Genomic DNA, 23551 nt, shown 5'->3' with positions numbered 1-23551 from the left:
GTTCTGAGTGCAGAGGGCATGCAACGCTGATCTTTTATAGTATCGTTGAATGAGTTATACATATTGTTCATTCTCAAAAGGATTAGCAGTGATGGCATATTGAAAAAATGAAGAAATACGATTTACTGAGGATGGCTACAGCTAAAAGGCCTGTGAAATGTTTGTAACTAAACTTGACACTCATCTGATTTCAGGTTTCATTAAAAATTCAGCCTAGTGTTTTTTTAAAGCCTAATGCTTCCAAATATCCCAAAATCCACTTTTGAGCAATCCTGGGCTAATTTATGGGCTTCCAACAAAATCACGAGGAAAAAAAAATCTTTCTCTCTTGATTCTGACTGGGGAAAGCAGGGAGAGGTGGGAGGGGAGGGTGACACTCTGTGATTTCAGTTATGTTTTTGTGCAAATTTCTCCATGACTGTGTGTATTGAAAGCAAAATATATATTTGCATGTATTCATACAAAGCATCCCCAAACTGAATCAGGTACTTCTCTGGTTTTGACCTGTGTGAATATTAATTACACAACAATGCACTGTACAAGATAAGTTGATTTCTTAGTCTAATTATACTGTAAAATAAAATAAAAAATGGTCTAGGTTCAAATACCTATAACAAAAATTAGTTGTGCAAAATGTTCATGCATAAATTTCACTTAGTTATTGTGATTGCAGGCACAGTCATGGTAGTTATAGATACAAATGGTCTGAAATCTGAGCCTAGGTCTGGTATGCTGTGTACAAATATAAAAAGTATGAATTAATGTGGTATGTGTTTGAGAGTTAATATTTTCACCTACAGTTATATAAGATCAAGAGGGTGTAAACAGAATTAAGAAAAACAAAATTAGATTCCAGACTCAGTTCAAGTAATATTTCGATTTTCTTGACAAAAATGTAATGCCACCTTTCGCAAGGATTCTACCTTGGTGAAGACAGCATTAATTTAGACCTGGCTTACACCTTAAACTTAGGTCACCTTGGACCTAGCTACATCGCTCAGGGCTGTGAAAAATGTCATGTCCTGTGTGACGTAGTTAGGTTGACCGAACCGCACTGCAGACACAACTAGGTCGATGGAAGAATTTTTCCTTTGGCCTAGCTATCACCTCTGGAGGCAGTGGATTTACTGCAGTGATGGAAAAGCCCCTTCCGTTGCTGTCGTAGGTATCGACACCATAGCACTACAGTGGCACAGTTGCCGCACGAGCGGTGCTGCTGTAGCGCTTGTAGTAGAGACAACCCCTTATAATCAGTGCCCCATAGGGGCCTTGCTGGCAGAGGGATGTAGTGAAACAGTGCGTGCCTTGACCACCATGGCCACACACCCCTCCTGGGCGAAAACCACTAACTGTGAGGCCTTTGCAGGTAGGTTGTGAGGGCCCTGACAGAGTGAGTGTTTCAGGTGCCTTGCACCACAGCATTCTGAGTTCATGTGGACTTGCCACTGTGGGGGAAAGTGAGTCCTGGCTTCCGCAGAAGGTGCCATTCTAACCTGTTCCTGAATATAACCCCCTGCATTAAATACTATATCTATCTAATTTGCATCTGTGTAGATAGATTGATAGATAGCGGTGGGCCTGATTTTCATTTACACTAAGATCTAATAGTGTAAAAGGGCCTTGAATGAAGGTCAGTCACATTTCTGCCACCTTCAAGGCCCTTTTACACTGCCAGATGGTGTAAAGGGTCTTTAATGTAACTAAGAATTTGGGGTAAACATATATGCATGCACAGAGAGAATATGATGTTTTTACTACTGGTGTTATTGAGTGTTGTAGGTTTCTATAAGGGAAGTAATTATTGAAAATATAATAAATGAAGAGTAGAAAGCATACTCGCCTCTCATACACTTTTACATTATATATTATGTATGTAGTATTGTGTTACTCCAGTTGGTTTGGCAGTCAGTTCCGAGTGGTCTGAATGCCATCAAGCCCACAAAGCCTTCTACTGGTGCAGAGCTTTAAAACAATTATTAAATCGTTCAGTGGCATTTTTACTGTTGTTAAGAAACACCAAAGCCACAGATTGATGAGTGGTGCCATGCTGCGCTAGTTGCACATTCGAAAAGGATTTTCAGTAGTTCAGAGCGTGCCTCCTCCTTTCCTCTCCAGCACAAGGGAAAAAAAACTATTATGATAATTGGTCATTGTTTGTTTGTTTAATAAGCACCAACAATGTGCTTGGTGCTGCACAAGATGTAAAAATAAGGACAGTCCTTCCTGAGAGAGTTTAAAATTTAGGGCTGTGATTCAGGAAAGTAGATATGGACATGCTTATGTCCATCCCTTTTCAGGAAAGCATTTAATTCCCATTGACTAAAAGACAGACATAGAGAAAACTGACATCTTGGGAGAGCAGAGGAAGGTGATAATTTAGAATTGTGTTTTGTTGCTTTGTTATGTGTTTTCTCTTCTTCCCTGGTCTCACACCCCTCTCTTCAGACAGCGTTAGGTTGGGATACTGAAGGTATTTGACACAATTTAGAGATTTTAGGTGTCACTGCAATACTTGCATAATAATAATTTTTGCTGTTTACATTATTGTTTTATTTTCAGGATTTGAACTGCCATATAAACAAAATAGAAAATGATTATGAGCCGTTCCCATGCTTATTCCCATCACTGTAATTTCTGGGTGCCAAATACATTAGTTAGAGAGATGAAGCAGGTGTGAGGGGGGATTTTTGACAATATACTCAGCTTTAGCCTAACGCTGCTTCCATTGCAGTGAGTGGGAACACTCTCACTTGTTTCAGTGGGAGCAGCATGAGGCCGATGCTGAAAATCTCACATACAATGCCTCCCAGAGCTCTAGTGAGGGTTGGGGAGCATGGCTGTTGAGTCAGGCTTGAAGAGGCTACAGCATGCACTCTCCACTGCACCGAGCTAGTTCCACTGACTCTTCCTGATGAGGAAGCAAAGCAATGGCCCTGTCCCCTGCCCACCCCTTTATATCTGTTTTGGAGGGGCTAGTTCTGACAATGAGCTTACATAGTCTTTGTACTGAGAGGGTGGCAAAGGGCACATCATGCTGATCCCTAGCATGGGTGCCTACATTTCTTGCATCTTCCTCCTCCCTTGCACACTTGTGCTTAGACAGGCACAATCTTGCCTTTGCAATACACTCCCAGTTCAAGCCTTCTTGGAGGTAGATCATGCCATTGTTTGTTCATGCTTCATCCCGTTCTACAGGCGTTAATCTACAGAATATACAGAGTAATTTGTTAGACATTTCTATGTGCTTCACGTCTTTATTATTGTTTTTTCGCTTTCCTAAATTTTCATATAATTCAGTATCTAAATTAAACTATATCTTTCTTCTGAGATGTTTTTTTCTAGAGTTAAAATGAGCATGCTGTTCATTTTGGCCTAAAGGTAGCTGATGATGTAATAATCTCTTGAACAGTCCATATCCTATCACAACAGATACTTCACCTTGACACTTTGCAGGGATTAAATGAGACTCCCACTCATTTGTTTCAGTTCTCATAAATAACAGCTTCCTTCCCAAGTCTCAGTAAAAGATAATTAATTTCTCTGTACTCAGTCTGTTTCTGATTACATACTGGTTAACATTCTGAGTTATTTCATGAAGCTGTATAACTATATGAGTGCTAGTGCCCAGGGCCGGCCTTATGGATGGTTGACGAGGGCGACCACCCAGGGTGCCGTGCATCAAGAGAGTGTCACAATAACAGCCTCTCCCCAACCCCCCCTCCGGTTCCACTCCCCAGACCTGTTCACCTCATAGCCGCGGTCCACCTCCAGTCCTGATCTGCCCCATCCCTTGCACTGCCTACACCTCTGCCCTAGGGTGACCAGATGTCCCGATTTTATAGGGACAGTCCCGATATTTGGGTCTTTTTCTTATATAGGCTCCTATTACCCCCCCACCCCCTGTCCCGATTTTTCACACTTGCTGTCTGGTCACCCTACTCTGCCCCCCTGCCCAGCTCCACCTCCAGTATAGCTCCTCTCCCATCCCCAGCTCCAGCTCCAGTCCACCCCATCTCCTGCTCTGCCTGCACCTCCTCTCCGCAAGCTCCACGCCCCACCCAGCTCCACTTCCCCCAACCCTGCTCCACCATTAGCCTCACCCAGGGTGCCATTTTAGGTAAGGCCGGCCTTGCTAGTACCTCAAGATTATGGTGTAATAAAATCTAAATATTGCTGACAAGCTGACTTGACAAATCTTAACAAAGGATATAATTCTAGTGTGTGTGCGGGGGTGGGGAGGAGTGTTAATTACCTCAGTCATATTATCTATTATATTTTCAATATATCTGTGAGACATAGGATTATGCTCAATCCTAACTGGAACTCCTCCATGTATAACTGCGAGCCAGTTCATATGAAAATCAACATCAGAGGGATATTTTTTAGCAGTGTAATTCCTTGCGTTGAATATAAGTCTACAAATTGTATGTATATACAGCTTTAAAATGAAGTATATGAATTCATAGAAAATATTATGAGCCTGATTTTCAGATAATTTATGCACCTAATTTGCCTGGAACAGTTGCCATGCTTGTGCATGCAGGTCAGCTTTTTTGATGAGAAATTATCCAATTAGACACATATGAACCTGCCATTTCCCAGTAGTAGAGTTCATTTACAGTGTTTTCACCCTTAACTATTTTAAAACTCTGGACCTATCTGTTTAGACTATTAGCCACCAGAGAGGTGTTTGTGTGTGGTATTTTATCATTCACCAATAGTGTGGCTAACCTGAATTCCTTTAAAAATAATACAGCAGAGCCTCGCAAATTAACACTTCAGTAACCTGCATACTCCACAATTCATATGTAAAAAACCAGTGGTTTCTTTACCTACTTTTCTGCCAAAATTTAAAAACCAAATGCTTTAGTGAGGTCTCATTGCAAAATCTAAGACTCTTTACTAGACAGTTATGAGAAATAATTAAATCTAAGTTGTAACTGTGAAATTAGTGAAAAGAAGCATTTTCTTATGCGGTATTCTAATTATTTTTTCATGTTTGTTCACACAGAGCCTGATATTTGTATTGACTCCATTGAGTTTGGGATCAGGCCCTTACTTGATTATTCATAAATTGCGAATAAGAAAAGTGCTACTGTAGTTAATGCAGACTTTAGACAGGTCCCTGTAGCAAGATTTAAGCAGGGTTGTGGATGACTCTACAGTTTGGAGTCACAGACATTTATTAGAGTGAAATTTGTATTCATTGTCCTTTTATATTAATTTTTCACAAACAGTTGAGCATTATGGTTGGGATTTTCCGAGGACCCCAAGGAGTTGGATGCCCGATGGGAATTAGGCATCCAAATCTCTTTGGCTTTTAAAAAAAAATCTTACCCTATAGCTTTTTCGGGGCTGGCAGTCGTGAACCTTGAATTCTATGGAGAATTCTCTGAAGTCTTTAGAGAACTTTTTCCCTCTGGTTGCAGGTAGATGGGAAACCTTCATATTTTGCTTGTACAGTGTGGTTTCTGTATGAGTTTTAAGTGAGCATCTCTTCTCCAACAGAATGAAGCTCCCGAAGCTAAGAAAGAGGAATGTTTGCTAGATCTGGACTTTGACCCTTTCAAGCCAGAAGTGGTATCAACAGGAATAACCCTAACCCACTCACCCATGTCTCAGGTATTTCTTTGCTAGAGGTATGCTATACAGGAATAGAGTGTACTGAATTTGGTAACAAACATCTGCCTCATGAATTAATGAATGATGGATTTACAATTTCTGAAAAACTTGATCTCCCTGAGTTCTCATTAGCTTTCCATCTTCCTACTTCAGCAATACCAGTACAACCTGATGATAGGGTAGGGGAGGAGAGAGAAGTGTCAGGCTAACATGAGATTATAGTCAAGGAGAGCAGCCACCTGTAACTGATGGCTTTGACTCTGACATTATACCTTTTTCTCAAACTATAGAATAACTCAGAAAAAATGTTGTAATCTTCCCAAGCCTGCTTTGCTGACAGGTTCTTTTTTTAAAATCCAGCTATGACTGTCTGTGGCTCAGGAGACACTCAGTTATAGGGGCAGCATACTACCACTATGCTGTAATGGAGTCTTTGTACTAAGTATAGAATACGACCTGATTGGCTTTCTTTTTCATAAATCTGTTTTAGTTGTGACTATAAGAAAAAGAAAATAAAATGGTCTCACATTTTTTCATGTGGGATATTATAGGGACGAATTATTCTGTACTATATAATGATCTATGCCACGTTGACCGAAGGTAGCTTCCCTCAGCAGAATTATGGGTGATATAGGAGTTGCTGGCTTTCTGCTGGCTTGACCTAGTGAAGCTGCAATTTTAAGCTTCTGTCTATACCGGTACTAAATAATGTTAATAGAATCCTTTCTAATTATACTTATTGCTAGTGAGGTGATAAGAATTTCTCTGGCCAGCATGGACCTGCCTCTTGTACAGCAGTCAGAGAAACCATGTTAACACACTGCTAGCAAGGACCACGTTTCAGTGTGATTCTGGCCTAACATGGTTTGAACTGTAATGTAGTTAGAGTCTAAATCAACTGTTCAGTTCAACAGTGGTATAGGAGTGAGAAGACAAGCCAGGTGATTGAGACAATCCAGGTTTTCTGCTGATCTTTCTCTCTGTGAATTAATTTATTTGGTGAGCACGTCTGTTTATATAATAGATCTGTGGTGATTTCCATTGATACATGTGGGGACAGAAAAACATCACACTATCAGCACTCCAAACTCCAAGTCAGATTTCTCATTGCAGTTTTCAATGTTTAATGATCATGGAGCTTTGTCACATCCTGCTTGTTATTTAATTCCCCTCCCTGTAAAAAATAGAATCCTTGGATTTAGATTTATGCATTCAGTGTTGACAGAAAATTCCAGCTTTGACACTGCGAGCTCTGCCCTTTCAGCTCCTCATTTAATAATCCTGAACGTGATTAGAGAAATGAGAGAATTAAACACAAAACATGAAACTTTCATAAAAGAGCATTCGAGCGCTGACAGCGTAATGTACAAATTACAGTAGGTTTTATTTTTGCAGTGGGTGGAAATATTTGCCCACATGAAATATAGAGAACTATTAAACAGAGACTATGTACATTGTCACCAACTAGGTGCATAGGAGGCATTCACTAAACACTCCCCCGCCCCCAAACATGCAGAAGGGGGATTATCTTTTGTGTGGGTGAGACATAGCTCTGTGCCTACCCCTACTTGGAGGATATCTTTGAGGATTACAATTCACTTACAATCCACTATTCTGACTAGATGTAACTGGATGAAATCTGTGATCTCAGAGTTTGGAAAGCCCTGTAATACTGGCTGGGAGGGGGACGCTAAGGATGGAGTTCCTGCCTTACGTGCATTTTCTGAGTTTGTGTTGGCTTTACTCCAACTACTTGTCTTCTAGACCATTCGGTGTTCTTGTTGTGGTTTGTTTTTTCTCTCTCAGTAAACTGCACTGAGGCAGTGTAGTGAAGATAAACGTAGTCTTCTGTGCAATGGCTCCCAAAAGCCTTCCCAACCTGCCATTTAATTCTCCCACCACACTCCCTCAACTGCAAACAGACCCTGAAAAGTGCCCCTGTCTGCTCTCCTCTCTGCCCCTACCTCCTTTCCATTTCTGTAACCCTCATTCCACAAGTGCCTGGGGACTATTCTCCCTCTGCCTACCCCACTCTTCCAGCAGTAACTTTCCCCACCTCCCAACATCCTCACAGTCCAGACCACCCTCTGTGTTCTGTCCCTTCTCTCCCCAGTAATTATTATACATGCACCCCACAAGCACCTAGTCTCTATCACCCCAGCTAATAAACCCAGCCAGAGAAACATTCTGACCTTCATTCTGAGTCCTGCTGGTATCCTGTCTCCCAGAGCACGCAGTCCTGCCGCACCTCCCAGCTGTCAAATCTCCATATCACCCACAAGTGCCTGATTCTAACATCTTAAATCCACCTTTTCCTCAGATGGGAATGAGATAACATCCCTTAGAGTTAATGTTACTTTAAATTCTTTTGGCTGTTGGTATTTTGCATCTGAACAGTCAAGTTAATGCTATTTGAGTGTGTTTACAGACATCTCCATCAGCCTAAGAGAGACCACTATTGTGGAATTTAATTTTTGTGCTTTTTAAAATAGTAGAATTGAGGGAAATAGTTCTGCGGACATGCCAGAGTTGAGTTGCCTTCACACCATGGAGTTTTAAGGATTGGGAAAGATTAGTACATTGTGGGGGAGGAGAGATAAAGGGATGCAAAGACATTTTCCCAAACACCACTATTGTCACTAACAAAAAAGCCACAACTCAAAACAGGGTTTCTAATGGAAATACTGGTAGCTCCTTAATTGTAGTACTAACATCAGACACCAGCATGGGATGCACCCCTCCAACTTTGACTTTACAATTATTTCTCATTCACATATGTAGTACCACTAAAGTCAATGGGACTTTTAGCGTTAATAGGTCTGATAATTTCCTTGAGCAAAGGTTGCAGAACTGGGCCCATAATTTTTCAGGAAAGTATTGACAGTTAACTAATAGACTATTAAGATGCATGTGGATAATTATCAATTGGGATATGTCCATAAAAGAAATACTTATCTGGGAATAAACTAATTGAGAACTAGATGATGTTGTTCATCCACAGTAAAGCTGGGTACTGAAGTAATTGATTTTGATTTATGAAAAGGGGTTTGTAGTCATAAAAAATTGAAGTAGTTCATTACATAAACTGCAGACTTGCTTCGGGCCTTCATAAAATTTAGGGTGCAGGCATTTAGCAAGACAGGAAGGCAAATGCAATATGCTCCATCCTCGAAGTTAGGCAAATATTTAGTAGCAGTTCTCAAAACAGTTTTTGATTTTTTTTTGGTAGTTGTGTTTTTATTTTATCTGTTGTAAAGTGTCCCAGCCACCCTTTGAGGCCAATGAAGACCCTTTGGATGTGGGGGAATATTAATGTCAGGACTAAACTTAGCTTTCTTTCATCCATCTGTCTGTCCATCCATCTCTGGCCCTTTTGCTTATGGTGAGAACATTCAGAATGTAAACCAATGCAAACCAATTGTGAGGGTTTAAAGTTTGTCACTTGATTTCACCTAAAGCCATAGGTTTTTCCTGGGTTGCTACAACAGCCACACAAGATTATTCTTTAAGGTCTGTGGGAACCATGGCCACATATCCCTTGATCTTTTGAAAGGAATCTTGATCATTTAATAGCTGTGGGAGGTAGAGACACCCATCCTGCCTCTGATGTTGCTAAAGTCACTACAAGCTTTCTCCCTGCTGTGCCATGCAGCTGGGCTGGCCCTTCTTCTGATAAGCCACTAACATTTATCATCTCTGTTCACAAGGAGGGATATTTTAATAGATTCAGAGGTATAGAAATCCAGTGTGCTGAGAAAGGGATTGAGAGCAAGAGACTCCCGAATTCTATTCCTGGTTCTGTTACTAATTCCCTCTATGGCATTGGTCAAGTCGCAGTCTTTCTGCTTTTGTTTCCCCATCTGTAAAATAAAACAATACGTCCCTGACTTGCACAGGGATCGTGACAAGACCCTCCGGAGACTGCATCTCTGGCTTATCTGAGCAAATGTCCCTCGCAAAACTCGTGTACCTATTGATGACTATGTTGATGATCCAAGTAGCTGGCCTCCATTTCTGCAGCAATAGGAGGCTTGGGAGACCTGAACATAAGAATGGCCATACTGGGTCAGACCAAAGGTCCATCTAGCCCAGTAACCTGTCTTCCGACAGTGGCCAATGCCAGGTGCTTCAGAGGGACTGAACAGAACAGGAAATCATCAAGTGATCCATCCCCTGTCATCCACTCCCAGCTTCTGGCAAACAGAGGCCAGGGACACTCAGAGTGTGGGGATGCATCCCGGCCTACCCTGCTTATAGCCATTGGTGGAGCTATCCTCCCAACCTGAAGTTTTCCATGCATGCCAGTCATATGCATAGTGGTGTGATCTCACTGAACAAGTGCAGTTTTGTTGCAGTAGTAACTATCACAACCCTCCATTTACCCTCCCTCAGCCCCAAAAATATACTAAGGCTGTGCTTAAGCACCGGGTATAGTTACAGCACTATACAGATAAGTTCTAACATATAGTGTACAAACAATATTTTCAACAATATCTTTTCCCCCCTTTTTCCAGACATTGCCCTGGGATTTATGGACGGTAAGATTAATATTTATCATTGCGTATTGAGATGTTTCTGTGCCTCTGATTCTGTAGCACTCTAGAGGATTTGTAATCATTTTCACATAAGGCAAAACGAAGCATTTGTAGAGAATGCCAAAATATTTTAAAGTATGTGAAGCCCATCTAACACCATTAGGAATGAACGGAAAAAAATGTCTTATTATTTGGACAACAAAAAACAAAGAGCTACAGTCATCCAGGTTAATAGGATTCTTCTACTTGTGACATTTTTTGGCTTTAAAATTGCCATGCTGGTGATTCAAGGTCCGATAAAGTCATTTTTACCAAGGTAATTTAAAGTGATTTATTTTGTTTATTAGTGCAAACAACAAATTGCAGTATAGTAACAAGGTTTTATGACCTTTATCATCTAGCTCATATACAACAAATCTTTCTGCGGGTTTAATTTAAAAGGAAATAGGATCTTCAGCCAGAGTTCTACCATAGCTCTATAGCCGAATTAATCAGCCAAAATCCTATTTTAATAATGTACATTTATGCCATTGGTGCAGCCACTGCTCCTCTCCCAAGAGTTGTTGCTCATCCCATCCCGAGTACCGTATAAAGCCATTAGGGAATGTTATTTGGAAGTCCCCTTGAAGATGCACATAGAGGGTTTCTGACATGTATAAGGAAGGTTTGGCTGTTCTTAATTGATAGCCAAAATAAGACTTCCCTATCTAAATTCCTACATGTAAAACAATATGATGCAAAGCCATAATCCAGGTCAGAAAGCTTAACAGTAGGGATCTGATCTAAAGCCCATTGAAGTCAATAAGTTTTGAATGAGGTCCTAGACAGCCTGTTTTGGTAAGAGCCTAGATATGTTCCCAGCTGTCCATTTATGGTCACATCACGCTGGAGGTGGAGTTGTTTTCCTCTTGGGATGAAATTAACTCCCAGATTTAAATGATTTAAAGTGAACCTTCTCTCTAAATCCTGCATTACCTGCTGAACAGATGTATCATATGCAGGGGATTCATATGTACAATTCTTCCTCACCCATCCCATGTAAAGCACGGAGAGACAAAAGTAAATGGTCTAGAACCTCAGCCAGTGTCAATTAGCATAGTTGGTTTACCTGGAGCTTATTTATATGAGCTGAGCATCTGGCCTTACATCTTTTCCCTACATCTCTGCTGTGCTAGTTTTCCATGAATATCCTCAGCACTCCTGAACCCATTTGTTTGCCGTGCAGCAGCAGCAGTAATAGACCCCAGAAAGTTTTGCCTTGTGTCCACCACTTCAGGCGCAACATGCAAAGCCTCCTAGGGTGCATTACAGGCCAGCAGGGAAACCAAACCGGGTTTGGGAGCTCTTGGGCCAGAAATAGGGCATCTGGTCACAGAGGTGGAAAGCAATTTTATATGAAGGGAAGGAGACACTCAGCTTCTGGGCAGGGCTAACGAAGAAGAGATATTTATATTGAGAAATTGTACTGAGGGTTCTCTCAGTCAAGCTGATTACAGCTATTTTCTGCTTTTATTTTCATGTATTTAATAGCTATTGGAGGGTGGTAATGGATGCTACTGGTCACCTGTTTTCAGATGTCTGAGGTTGTATTTCCTTTGAACTTCCTTTCAATAGACACCTAATTTTTTATTTTTCAAAATTCAGGGGTGGAGAGAGAATTGATCTTTAAATACAGTAAATTTAAAAGTAACAGTGGACATACCATCAGCTGGTATTTAGAAAATCAGCTACTGCTATAGAAAATGCAATTGCTCTTTCTCCTGTCTCCTGCTGCTGAATCAGGTATAATGATGTGCAGGAAGAAGAGGGCTCATTTTCATGAGCTTTCTTCCTACTTTGTGTCAAAGTGATGGCTGTCTAGACCACCTGAGGAACCAAAGAACTCTAATCTGTGACCTTGTGCAGACTTTAGTAGCGCATAAATCTGTGGATCTTTTCTGTTGACTCAAGGCCTTAAGAAGCAAAATTTACAGCCATGTTGCATGAATAGATAGCAAGTGTGATGCTTTTATAATGCTCATCTCTGCTTCTTAGGGAGGATTAAACAGAGTCCAGAACAAAAATTAAGGTTTCATTTACACACATTAGTTAGAATTTAATTTTTTACTTTTAATTTCAAAGCCAGTGTAAATGCCATGAGAACCTCTTGAAGTTATAACACTGAATGAATAGTAGATGTTTTATGTAAGTCTGCTTGTCTCACATTTTTCCTTTGTCGCTTGTCAATATTTTTCTTTTTTATAGCTAATTCTAGTTCTCTCCACTCCTGTTAAAACAAGTAACAAGCTTGACAAGGGCTTCACTGTTAAATAGTTTGGCTCAGGGGTTTCACAAGCTTTATTATGTTGTGAACTTCCTCTTAACAGAAAAACTGAGCCAGATTCACCTTTGCCCTGCGCTTTGTGTAGTCATTTGTGCAAAGTGTTTGTAAATAGCTGGCATTTTAATTTGGCAGCGTTTTACACCCATTTGGCACTGATGCAAATGTCTATGCAAGGTGGATGGTAACAGAGAATCAGACCTATTTTACAGGAAGGCCCCTGCCAGGGGGTTGTGTAAAGGGACCTAGTTTAAATGACATCAGACCCATTGTCAGTCTCTCTAGTATTACTTTGTCCCTCTAGTATGCTGGGACCAACACAGCTACAATTACACTGCACAGACCAGACCTATTGTCTTTTGGATCACTTCCCATCACACAGAGCGATCTCCCTTTCTGTTGGTGATGGAATGAGATCCTTGGGAGAAGCAGAAATTACTTACACGGGACAACAGTGTTAGAGAACTATTTCATATACATTTAGCTACTAATGTGAGTTAGCAGCTGGAAACATGGAAGAGAGCCAGCACCATGTGATCAGCCAGCTCTGAGCAGCCCCTGCCAGCTCCATAACCATTGGTAATCCATATGGCACTGAAAAAAAAATCCGTAGTTTAGATAAACCACAGGGTTTAGTGTTACATTTGTTTATTTATATGGTTTTCTTCCATACAGACAAGCAGTGAACTGGTGCAGCCGGTAAGCAAACCTCCTAAACCTCTAACTGTTTTAGATTCATCTTTTAATCAGTGTGATGTAATATAGTTCTCTCTGTCATCTATCAATACCATTCTTTAGATTGCTAGCTATTGTCTCCAAATATTACAAACCACATAACTTTTCCTTAAACTGATTCACTTATTTTGCATTCTTTATCTTTAAACTAAAATTACTATAGTATAATATGAATTTTGTGTTGTCTCATCAAGTCCACCGTTATCTTTTTCATCTTGTTCTTTTCTTTGCTTTTCTGCTTGCCTAAAGCCTGATTCTTCAAAAAGTCTTTCCCTGTGTAACCTGGTCATGGAGGAAACCCCAAACAATGGGTCAACAGAAGATATTAACAGATCCCAAACTGATCTAGGTTCACTCAACTGGGGCCTAGAACTTAGCACAGCCAGTGTCAGCCAGGAGATCACTGCAGGTGGTCCTTTGCCTTTCCCTGAGGCAGAGCAAACCTCAAGAGAATCCACTGGTACATTGTCTGCTAGTGTTTGGCCTGCTGTAGGTGAGCAGGAAGATCATGCACCAGGGTCATCTTCTATAGATGAAAATCAGAGGACTTCACTGAAGGCATATTCAGATGCTAGAAATATCCCAGGCAAAGATTTGGAGACTGATCAGCCTTTAGCGAATGAATCCAGTTGTGAGATGCCTATCATTGGAACTGATAGCTTATTGGATGAATCCCCATATGATGTGGAAAAGGCAGAAGAGAAGAAGCAGGAGGAAGAAGAGTCTATGTGGGCAGGTGTGGAGCCATGTGAAAAGGTAGAGACCAGAGCTGTTAACTTCAAGGAGATAAAACATACAAAGGAGTTTGAAGAGACAGATTATGAAAATAAAGAACACAGTGAAGTAGAACCTCTTAAGGGCTTAGCAAAACGAGACCATGAAATCCTAGAAAACTCTGAGATAGAAACTGTATGGGAGTCAGAATATAATAATGGGCAAACTGAAACAACTGTTGACAATTACCTTGAGGAAACTGGCCTGGAAAATCATGGGCAAATAAAATTTAAAGGGGTAAATGTCATTCAAGAGATAGATGGAATAGTTCCTGGAAGTTTGAGTACAGGGTTGGAAGATGGGACTAACATAGCAGAGAACACATGTAAACATGTAGAATGTGCTGATGTTGAACCTGAGAATGTCTTAGATAACTGGAATCGTGACCATGAAACAGAGTGTTCGGATGACTTAGACCATGCTGGCAGTGTTATTGGAGGGAGGACAGCCATGGAGTGCATAAATGTTACGGGACATGTTGTCCTAGATGTTACAGACCACTCTGAAAAGGACACTGCAGATGTTGGAAAAGTTCTGTGTGATGCTGAATTATTCAGTGCAGAAGAGTCTGTTAAAGAAACTGAAGACAATAGCTTCAGCACCCTCCAAAATGGTAGTGCTGCTGATGAAGGTCAAGCTGACTTTATACCCTTTGAAAAAGAATTGGCACTGCAGCCTGAGTCAGCTGACAAAGCTAATGCAAAGTGCAGTGATTCTTGTTTAGATAATGTGGATGATAAATTGGTAGTTAGGGCAGCACCTGCAGTGACCGAAGACCATAGTAGTAACATTAGTGTCCCTGGAGGAGCCTTGGAAACAGATCCCTGGCTGGCAAACTGGGATCCCACAGTTAATAATGATCCCTGGGGGTTTTCTAGTCTGTCAGATGGCCAAACAAATGGATTTGATAACTGGCCCTTTTCCCCTAAGCAACAAGACACAGAGGAAAGTAATATGGAAAACACCTGGCCAAGCTTTAGTGATAAATGGTCTACCCAAGGCTTGGGAAGTATAGATAATAGCTGGGGAGACATGGGTGTAACAACAAGCAATAAAAATCAGGAGGTATCTTTAAAACAAGGCTCATCCGGGGAGCAGGCAAGCATTAGCAACTCTGGACCAAGCAAGGAGATAGCTAGACCCTTGGTTCTGTTTCAAGTGGGAAATTCCAGAAACGCTAGCACCGAGAGTTCAACTAGTCCCAAAGACAATGAGACCAACAACTCAGATTTATCTGAAGATGAAATTGCTAACCGGAGATATGGATTATTGTACCAGGAAATTGAGGCTGATAAAGAAGAGGTACCTACCCCAGTGTGTAGCATAGTCTAGAAAAAGAGTTCCTTAGGTTGTACATAACCCTGTGTTTTATAAACAGTCCATTTACATGTTCCCCCTGCCTCCTCTAAACCCCTTGCTAATCTTGTTGAAAATTTCTCATGCAACTATCCAAAATGTGGTGCAGCTCTAAACCATCAAAGCCCATTTTTGTATTTTATATTTTCTAAAAAAATACACCTACAGTCTTTTCAAAATCCTAAGATCAATCATTCTGCCTTTTTTAGCCTATTAAAATGTTACCAAGTAGCTTCTCTCACTAACTGTCTTGCCCGTCATCTTTTTTTTATTTTATATTATTTTTGGTGTATTTTTGGCATTTTTAAAAATTTTCAACTAAGAATATATTGACTTATTCTCTGAGTTAATAAACTAATTATATTTGTTCTGCTTTCCACTTCTATTAGGCATCCGGCAGCACATTTAATGGATTCACACAGGTAAGAAATAAACATTTTTGAGAGATTTTCTGTGCTGTCACGAGTGGACAAGGACTGGCCTTATGCTTTGCAGGTCTCAAACTGCCAGAAGCGTAAGGAGCGGAGGACAATCCCAGATGATGAATTACCCCTTCCATTCCCAAACATCGTACATAATGGGCATATTCATGCTGATATACCCAAGTTATCTTTAATCTAGCCAGCTTGGGTTTCAGCATAGGGACTAGGGACCGAATGGCTAGGCAGCAGTTCTGCAGAAAAGGACCTAGGGGTTACCATGGAGGAGAAGCTGGATATGAGTCAACAGTGTGCCCTTGTTGCCAAGAAGGCTAATGGCATTTTGGGCTGTATAAGTAGGGGCATTGCCAGCAGATCAAGGGATGTGATCATTCCCCTCTATTCGACATTGGTGAGGCCTCATCTGGAGTACTGTGTCCAGTTTTGGGCCCCACACTACAAGAAGGATGTGGAAAAATTGGAAAGAGTCCAGCGGAGGGCAACAAAAATGATTAGGTGCTGGAGCACATGACTTATGAGGAGAGGCTGAGGGAACTGGGATTGTTTAGTCTGCAGAAGAGAAGACTGAGGGGGGATTTGATAGCTGCTTTCAACTACCTGAAAGGGGGTTCCAAAGAGGATGGATTTAGACTGTTCTCAGTAGTAGCAGATGACAGAACAAGGAGTAATGGTCTCAAGTTGCAGTGGGGGAGGTTTAGGTTGGATATTAGGAAAAACTTTTTCACTAGGAGGGTGGTGAAGCACTGGAATGGGTTACCTAGGGAGGTGGTGGAATCTCCTTCCTTAGAGGTTTTTAAGGTCAGGCTTGACAAAGCCCTGGTTGGGATGATTTAGTTGGGGATTAGGTCCTGCTTTAAGCAGGGGGTTGGACTAGATGACCTCCTGAGGTCCCTTCCAACCCTGATATTCTATGATTCTATGATAGGCTGACCCCATGAGTAATTAACCAGGGTTTTGGGTGGGCTTGACCAGCTTGAGTAAAGCTAGCACAGGTACGTCTATACAAGCTGCAATCGCATCCCATGACTTCAGTGTAGACATACCCAATGTCATTAGGGTGACCAGATGTCCTGATTTTATAGGGACAGTGCCGATATTCAGGGCTTTGTCTTATATAGGCGCCTATCACCCTCCATCCCTGTCCTGATTTTTCACACTTGCTATCTGGTCACCGTAAATATCACTGATATGGCGCCAATATTTCAGGTGAAATCCTGGCACCACGGAAGTTAATGACAAAACTCCCACCACTTTTGTGGGGCTAAGGTTTCCCCCAATAAGCTACTGTGTTTTAGATTTTTAGCTGAATTTTTTGGAAGTGAATTTACTCAGACTCCAAAATGTTAAGTGTGGGTTTCATATTCTTCCACCAACTTTTATACTTGTGTGTACATCTTTGTGTTCATTTTTTAAAATCTGATTTTCAGTAAGGAAGTTAGTTCTAGATTAGTTGTTAACCACAGAAATGTACTGGTGGTATTTACTTGGTGCTGGGCCTCGCAGAGGTGCAGCAAAAGCGGGGTATGATGAGGAAAAGTTGTTTTAAGTGACCTTTGCACCCTCACAATCTTGGGCTGCTCCAGGGCCCCCAGCATAACTTAGTCAGCTCTGGGTCCTATCTAAGATACAGCAGCATCCCTGGGCTACCCTATGGGCCACAGCATGCTGCTTGGAATCTCTGCAATGCTGTGGCTCCGCTCCTGCCTTTCCCATACTCACCCCCCTTACACTAAGTCTTGTGATGTGGCCCTCAGAAGGCACATTAGCTTCCAACTCCCACAGCTGGAATTGGGGCTTTCAATGCCCCTTTATGCTGCTCCAGCCTTTTTACCCATACAATGGGTCTGGAGGGGGAAGAAAATCAGTGGGGAAGAAAATCTCACCCTTAATTTCTTACAGAACCAAATCTTTGTACCACTTAAATAAATCAAAGCTCTCATTGAATTCAGTAGGACCAGAATTTGTCCTTAGTATTTTTGTGACCTGACTATATATAATGGACCAGATTTTTAAAAGCTGTCTTCCACCTTTGCACCTGCAAATTATTGGTGCAATTTTGCATCCACAATTATTTGGTGGGACAGTTGACATCATAGGGACATCTATGCATCTTCACCTGCTAAGATAACTCTGTGATGGGTGCAGAAAAGAACTTAAGCTGGGTAGAGCAGAATAGAACAAATAATTACAAACACAAAAATGGAGGCCAGTACTTAAAAATCTGCCTCATTACATGTGAATTTTAAATTGACACTGAAATTTTAGGGTGGAACTTTCAAATGAATGTTGGCCAGACTCTTCTCTTGTTGAAGTATATAGCAAACTTAAAAGCTATTGAATCCAGTGCACTTTACCTATAAAACAGCCAAGCAGAGCTGGTCAAAATGTTTTGATTTAAAAAAAAAAATGTTGAAGAATGTTGTTTCAACAAACTTGAGGTATTTCTTAACCCATTTCAATGTCAGTAAAAATTCAAATTGAATATTTTTGTAATTTTATGATTTTTTTTTTAATGTGTAAAGCTTTTTGTTTCTTCTTTGTTGGTGAGATAGTGGTAGAAAAAAACCTACTTTGTCTCCCTTTTAAACTTTTTTCTATTGGAAAAAAAATGGGGGAAGTGTGAAAAGAGGGGGGGAGAGTGGGAGGTTTTCCCCACCAAAACCAAAATTTTCTTTTTTAATTAAAAAAAAAAATCGAATTCTAAAACTTTCATCAAAAAAGCATGAAAATTCTTGAATGAAATTAAAAAATCCACTCTGAAAATGTTTCACAAAATATACTAAACTTTTTTTGAACAGCTGTACAGCTTGAGTTGTCTAGTTGGTGATATCATCTGTCAAATAAAGGCAGAGGAGAATTTGTGTATTTATAATAAACATTTAACAAATGTAAAAGTTATTGCACGCAATGCACTCAACTTGTAAAACCGCCCAATGTCTATTTTATATTATAGCCTCCCAGAGGAAGTCAGAAGACCAGATAGTGCTTAGTTAACATTTGACTAAATCTACAAATGTTATCTAAATCTGTTGTGTGAAATTCTAAAATCTGATACATGTACCAAAATTCCATACTTCTGTGAAAAAAAACCTATTTAACTTGCTTTCACATCCCCCATCTCATTTGGATAAGCAGATTTTAACTGTCTGAAGGTACTGTGCTAATGAATGGTTCATTGTTTAAATTCCTTTTTTTCTTATGATTTTCTTTCAATTTTTTAAAGATATCCTCATTGATTTTGAAACAATCATGTAACATGACATAAAATTTAACATAAACTATGGGCTGACAACAACCAATCATTTTACAAAACAGTCTTCTGGTAAATAAGAATAGACCATGTCACTAGGGTGTATGGGAAGGCAGAATTGGGCTCTGTGATTGCAATTCTCATCCCTGCTCCAGCCACTTTACAATGCAGAAAAGAGTCAGAGCCACGTAAAGGAGCCCTAACAACCCCAGGTCCAGACAAGGGAGAATTCCTTCAGTGCAGGAACTGAGGAAGATGGCTTCAGATTATCCTCCAAGAACCCCTTCATAAATCCAGGTTTTATATAGCGGATGTGCTGGGAGCATGTCTGGGGGTAAGCAGGGCCACAGCACAACATTGTAGAGATTCGGCGCAGTACTGCCTCCCATAGAAAGATGGGGGCAGGCTGCCATAATTTAGCCAGTCCAGGCCTCAGAACAGCACAGAATCAGGAGAGTACAAAGGTGAGCTATAGCCACCTTTGTTGTAGTCCCTTCCCCTCCCCCCCGGACTGCTAATTCTGTGATTCTGTCCTTAAAAACATATCATAGGCTATGTCTACACTACTGCGGTAAGTTGCCCTACGCTACGCGACTCCGGTTATGTGAATTACTTAGCTGGAGTCGACATACCTTAGGTCAAGTTACTGCGGGGTCTACACCGCGGGGGGTCGACGGGAGAAACTCTCCTGTCGACTTACCTTACTCTTCTCGTCCGGGGTAGAGTACAGGGATCGACTGGAGAGCGATCTGCTGTCGATTTGGTGGGTCTTTACTAGACCCGCTAAATCAACTGCCGGCGGGTCGATCTCAGAGTGTCGATCCCCGCTGTAGTGTAGACCTGCCCCCAGACTCTCATCCCTCTACCTTGAATGGTCCTTTACAATATGTGCTAACTACTTATGCTAAACAATCTGCTCCACCTTGCATTTAGCTGTGACACGTGGAGTGCCTTTCCCAGACCTGAAGAAGAGCTCTGTGTAAGCTTGAAAGCTTGCCTCTCTCACCAACAGAAGTTGGTCCAATAAAAGATGTTACCTCACCCACCTTGTCTCTGTAATAGAGCTGTTGTAAGTTAGGTGTATTGTGAGACCATGAACTCAGTTTTACACTTCTATGCCTTCATCAGGATAATGTTTAATAAATTTTCATTCTTCCATAAAGTATTTCTAAAAGACAGAATGTTTAATTGTCTACATTTGAGGTAAACTTATTAAAATGGTCTGTTTTGGGATCTGATTCTCCCTCACTTACTTAGGTAAAGCTCTGAAGTCAATGAGAGCATTGCCTGACTAAGCCTTACAGAATCAAGCATTTGGTAGACTTCTAAAATATTTTTTCTTGCTTCCTTCTTGTATATCCTTAGGACACTTCTCTATTCACAGTGCAATCCAATCAGAATGTGGTAGATAACTTGGTAAGTTGTGGCTTTTATTTCTTTTTTTAAATGTCCCATAAAATATTGTGTTGCGTTTTTGCAAATGCATCTATTGCACTGATGTGCTTCCATCTTTTAAATCATGTACCCTTTGCTTGCAAGGTTGGGCTAAGGATTCTGTGAACTTTTCCCCACTCAAACGTTTTTCTACAAAAGCAAACCAAGATAAAATAAACCCACAACAACCAGAAACATTGCCCTGCACCCAGCATCTTAAAAAGGGATGTTTTTAAATATTCCAAATTTAATTTTTAGAATTTTAGTTTTATAATATAACAGCACTGGTCAGTTTGCACATAACTTATATTCGTTTTTATAACCGGTGCAGTCATTGCAATCAAGAAAGGGTATTAATAAACACCACTGTGCAATGTTAACCAAGTAGATGCTGGCCCAAAATGGCACCAACTTTATTCTCTGTTACAATAATACATTATCTTTGTTACAATTTATCCAGCTGGAAATATTACTTTTGATCAGTGGTTTTTCATATATTTAATCAGACACATTCATTTTTATTATCATACAGGGGTTTAGAAATGTTTGTGCAAGTGACCATGCTCTGGTAGACAATTTATTCTCACCAATACTCTACTGCAGTCTTGATTTAGCTAAAGGTGATGGAAAAACATGAAGTGTCAGCATAGTAGGAAATAGAGACGTACACTATATATGCCAGCTGCCAAACAGGAAAAATTTGAGAATATTATTTGGTGTGATGTTTGTACAGTACATATGCATATATCCAGAAACATAATAAATAGTGTATTTCCATCATTCAATAAGTGTACTCTGGGCAGTATTTAGCTGAAGTTCAAACATGGTAAATAGACTGCACATTACTTGATAAATCCTGTTGTGTGCAAGCAACTTGAAGAAAATCAATATAATCTGCATTCTAACAATTGTCTAAGTAGCTACAATTACTTATAGTATTAAACCTCAGGGAACTTATTAGTGGACTCCCTAGGTAGAACTGCCTAGTGTTTTTCATTCCAGTTTCTGATTTCTTCTTTGTGAAATACCATACAGCTAATATTAATTCACTACATAGAAACGTGCTGCACAGCAAGGTATAATATAATGAATGTGTCTTTATACTGTGCCAACTCCTGACATCCTTACGTAGGCAAACTTCCATTGACTGCAGTGGGAATTGGCCTATTTAAGGAATGAGTGAAAAATAAGTAAAGACCTCTTGATTTTACTTGAAAAATATTGGAAAAGAAAATGTTTTAATCTCTTAGGGTATGTCTACACTACGAGGGTAGTTCAATTTCACTTAAATCGAATATGTGGAATCGATATTACAAAGTCGAACGTGTGTGTCCACATTAAGGACAGTAATTCGACTTTGTGAGTCCACACTAACGGGGCAAGCGTCGACATTGGAAGCGGTGCACTGTGGGCAGCTATCCCACAGTTCCCGCAGTCCCCGCTGCCCATTGGAATTCTGGGTCGAGCCGCCAATGCCTTCTGGGTAAAAAAATGTGTAGAGGGTGCTTTTGGGTAACTGTCGTCATCCGTCCGTCACTACCGACCTCCTTCCCTCACTGAAAGCGCCGGCGGGAAAACAGTTCGCGCACTTTTCTGATCAGTGACAGCGCGGACGCCACAGCACTGCGAGCATGGATCCTGCTGCGACCATCGCTGCAGTTGTGGCCGTTCTCAACGCCTCGCAGCTTATCAGACACCTTTCCCTGAGGCAGATGCAGAGAAATCAGGCGAGGAGGCTACGGCACCGCCGTGAGGGCCTGAAGTCGGAGAGTAGCACAGAGCTGTCAGAAACCACGAGACCCAGCGCCCAGGACATCACGGTGGCAATGGGTCATGTGGATATTGTGGAACGGCGATTCTGAGCCCGGGAAACAAGCACGGACTGGTGGGACCGCATAGTGCTGCAGGTCTGGGATGAATCCCAGTGGCTGCGAAACTTTCGCATGCGGAAGGGCACTTTCCTGGAACTTTGTGAGTTGCTGTCCCCTGCCCTGAAGCGCAATGACACCCGGATGCGAGCAGCCCTGACTGTCCAGAAGTGAGTGGCCATAGCCCTCTGGAAGCTTGCAACGCCGGACAGCTACCGGTCAGTCGCAAACCACTTTGGTGTGGGCAAATCTACCGTGGGGGTCTGGCCGGGCGATTAGAAGATCCCAGCGGGACGCGCTGTGCATCCGGGAGGCTTTGAAAGCTAGGTTCCTGACTGAGCAGGGTAACCAGTGACTGTTAAGTTTGTGGACACAGAAGCTGAACCTGCCCCCGTTTCTTTACCCAGTTTATGTTGACTATCTTCTCCAGCTACATACCCCCTTCACCCCCTTCCCAAAAAATAAAATCTGTTCTGTTTTGTTAATGAACACCGTTGTCTTTATTACTGTTTTCGCGGGAATGTTTTAAACCGGGGACGCAGACTGTGGCGGGGGGGCGGGTTTAGTGTTCTGATGCAAATGATGCTTCTAAACTCCAGGAATGACAGGCTCCGCAGTGGTGGACTGGTTGTTTCAACGGAGCCTGCCAGCACTCCTGGGCGGGACTGCGTGTATGTGTCGGCTAGGTGACTTTCTGGCAGTGGGAGGAGGGTTACAGATCCCCTGCTTCGTGGCTCTGTGATCCAGGATAAAGACCGCTGCATAAGATCAGTAACTGCCCTCCCCCGCCACAAAGTCACAGAGCAACCCCCCCCCCACAGAACATGAAAACCACCTCCCAGACTGACCAGGGTAACTAGTGACTGCACTGTGTATGTGTCCTGATGCTGGACCTGCCCCCGCCTCTGTACCCTGCTAAAGGTGACTGTCCTGTCCAATTACCAAGCCCCTTCCCCCCCCTTCAGACAGACTCTCCTCCAAAAGAAAATCATGGAAACAGTAATTAACAGAAACGAATATTTTATTATGAACCACACATGAAACGGGCGGGGGGGGGGAAACTTGTGTGAGGTGGGTAGGAAAGGACTTTTCAAATTTTGAGCAGTCTGCAGGGGTTGACTGAAAGTTTTAACGGCCCTTGCCGCCCCTCCTTCTTTGGACTTTGGGTGAGGGGGGTGTGGGACTTGGTGGCGGGGGAGGGCGGTTAGAGATAGACT

The 23551-nt window shown here is 41.5% G+C and overlaps 1 protein-coding gene across 2 annotated transcripts in view; it reads left to right on the top strand.

Moving 5' to 3' along the window:
• LOC113407039 (amphiphysin-like) overlaps positions 1 to 23551 on the top strand; it is a 186515-nt gene that overhangs the window by 130092 nt on the left and 32872 nt on the right. The window contains exons 12-16 of one of the 2 annotated variants that reach the window (XM_026654124.1): positions 5509 to 5622; positions 10137 to 10160; positions 13153 to 13176; positions 15732 to 15764; positions 20398 to 20448. In XM_026654124.1, coding sequence (XP_026509909.1) covers positions 5509 to 5622; positions 10137 to 10160; positions 13153 to 13176; positions 15732 to 15764; positions 20398 to 20448 — 246 coding nt within the window. Of the gene's footprint in view, positions 1 to 5508; positions 5623 to 10136; positions 10161 to 13152; positions 13177 to 15731; positions 15765 to 20397; positions 20453 to 23551 lie in introns of both variants that reach the window. The other variant, XM_026654122.1, reaches the window with a different exon arrangement.

The sequence above is a fragment of the Terrapene carolina genome, unplaced genomic scaffold (assembly GCF_002925995.2).
Source record: "Terrapene carolina triunguis isolate 2854851 unplaced genomic scaffold, T_m_triunguis-2.0 Scaffold182, whole genome shotgun sequence".
Taxonomy (NCBI): domain Eukaryota; kingdom Metazoa; phylum Chordata; order Testudines; family Emydidae; genus Terrapene; species Terrapene triunguis.
Note: the sequence above shows the minus strand (reverse complement) of the source record. Positions and strands in the feature narration are given on the sequence as shown.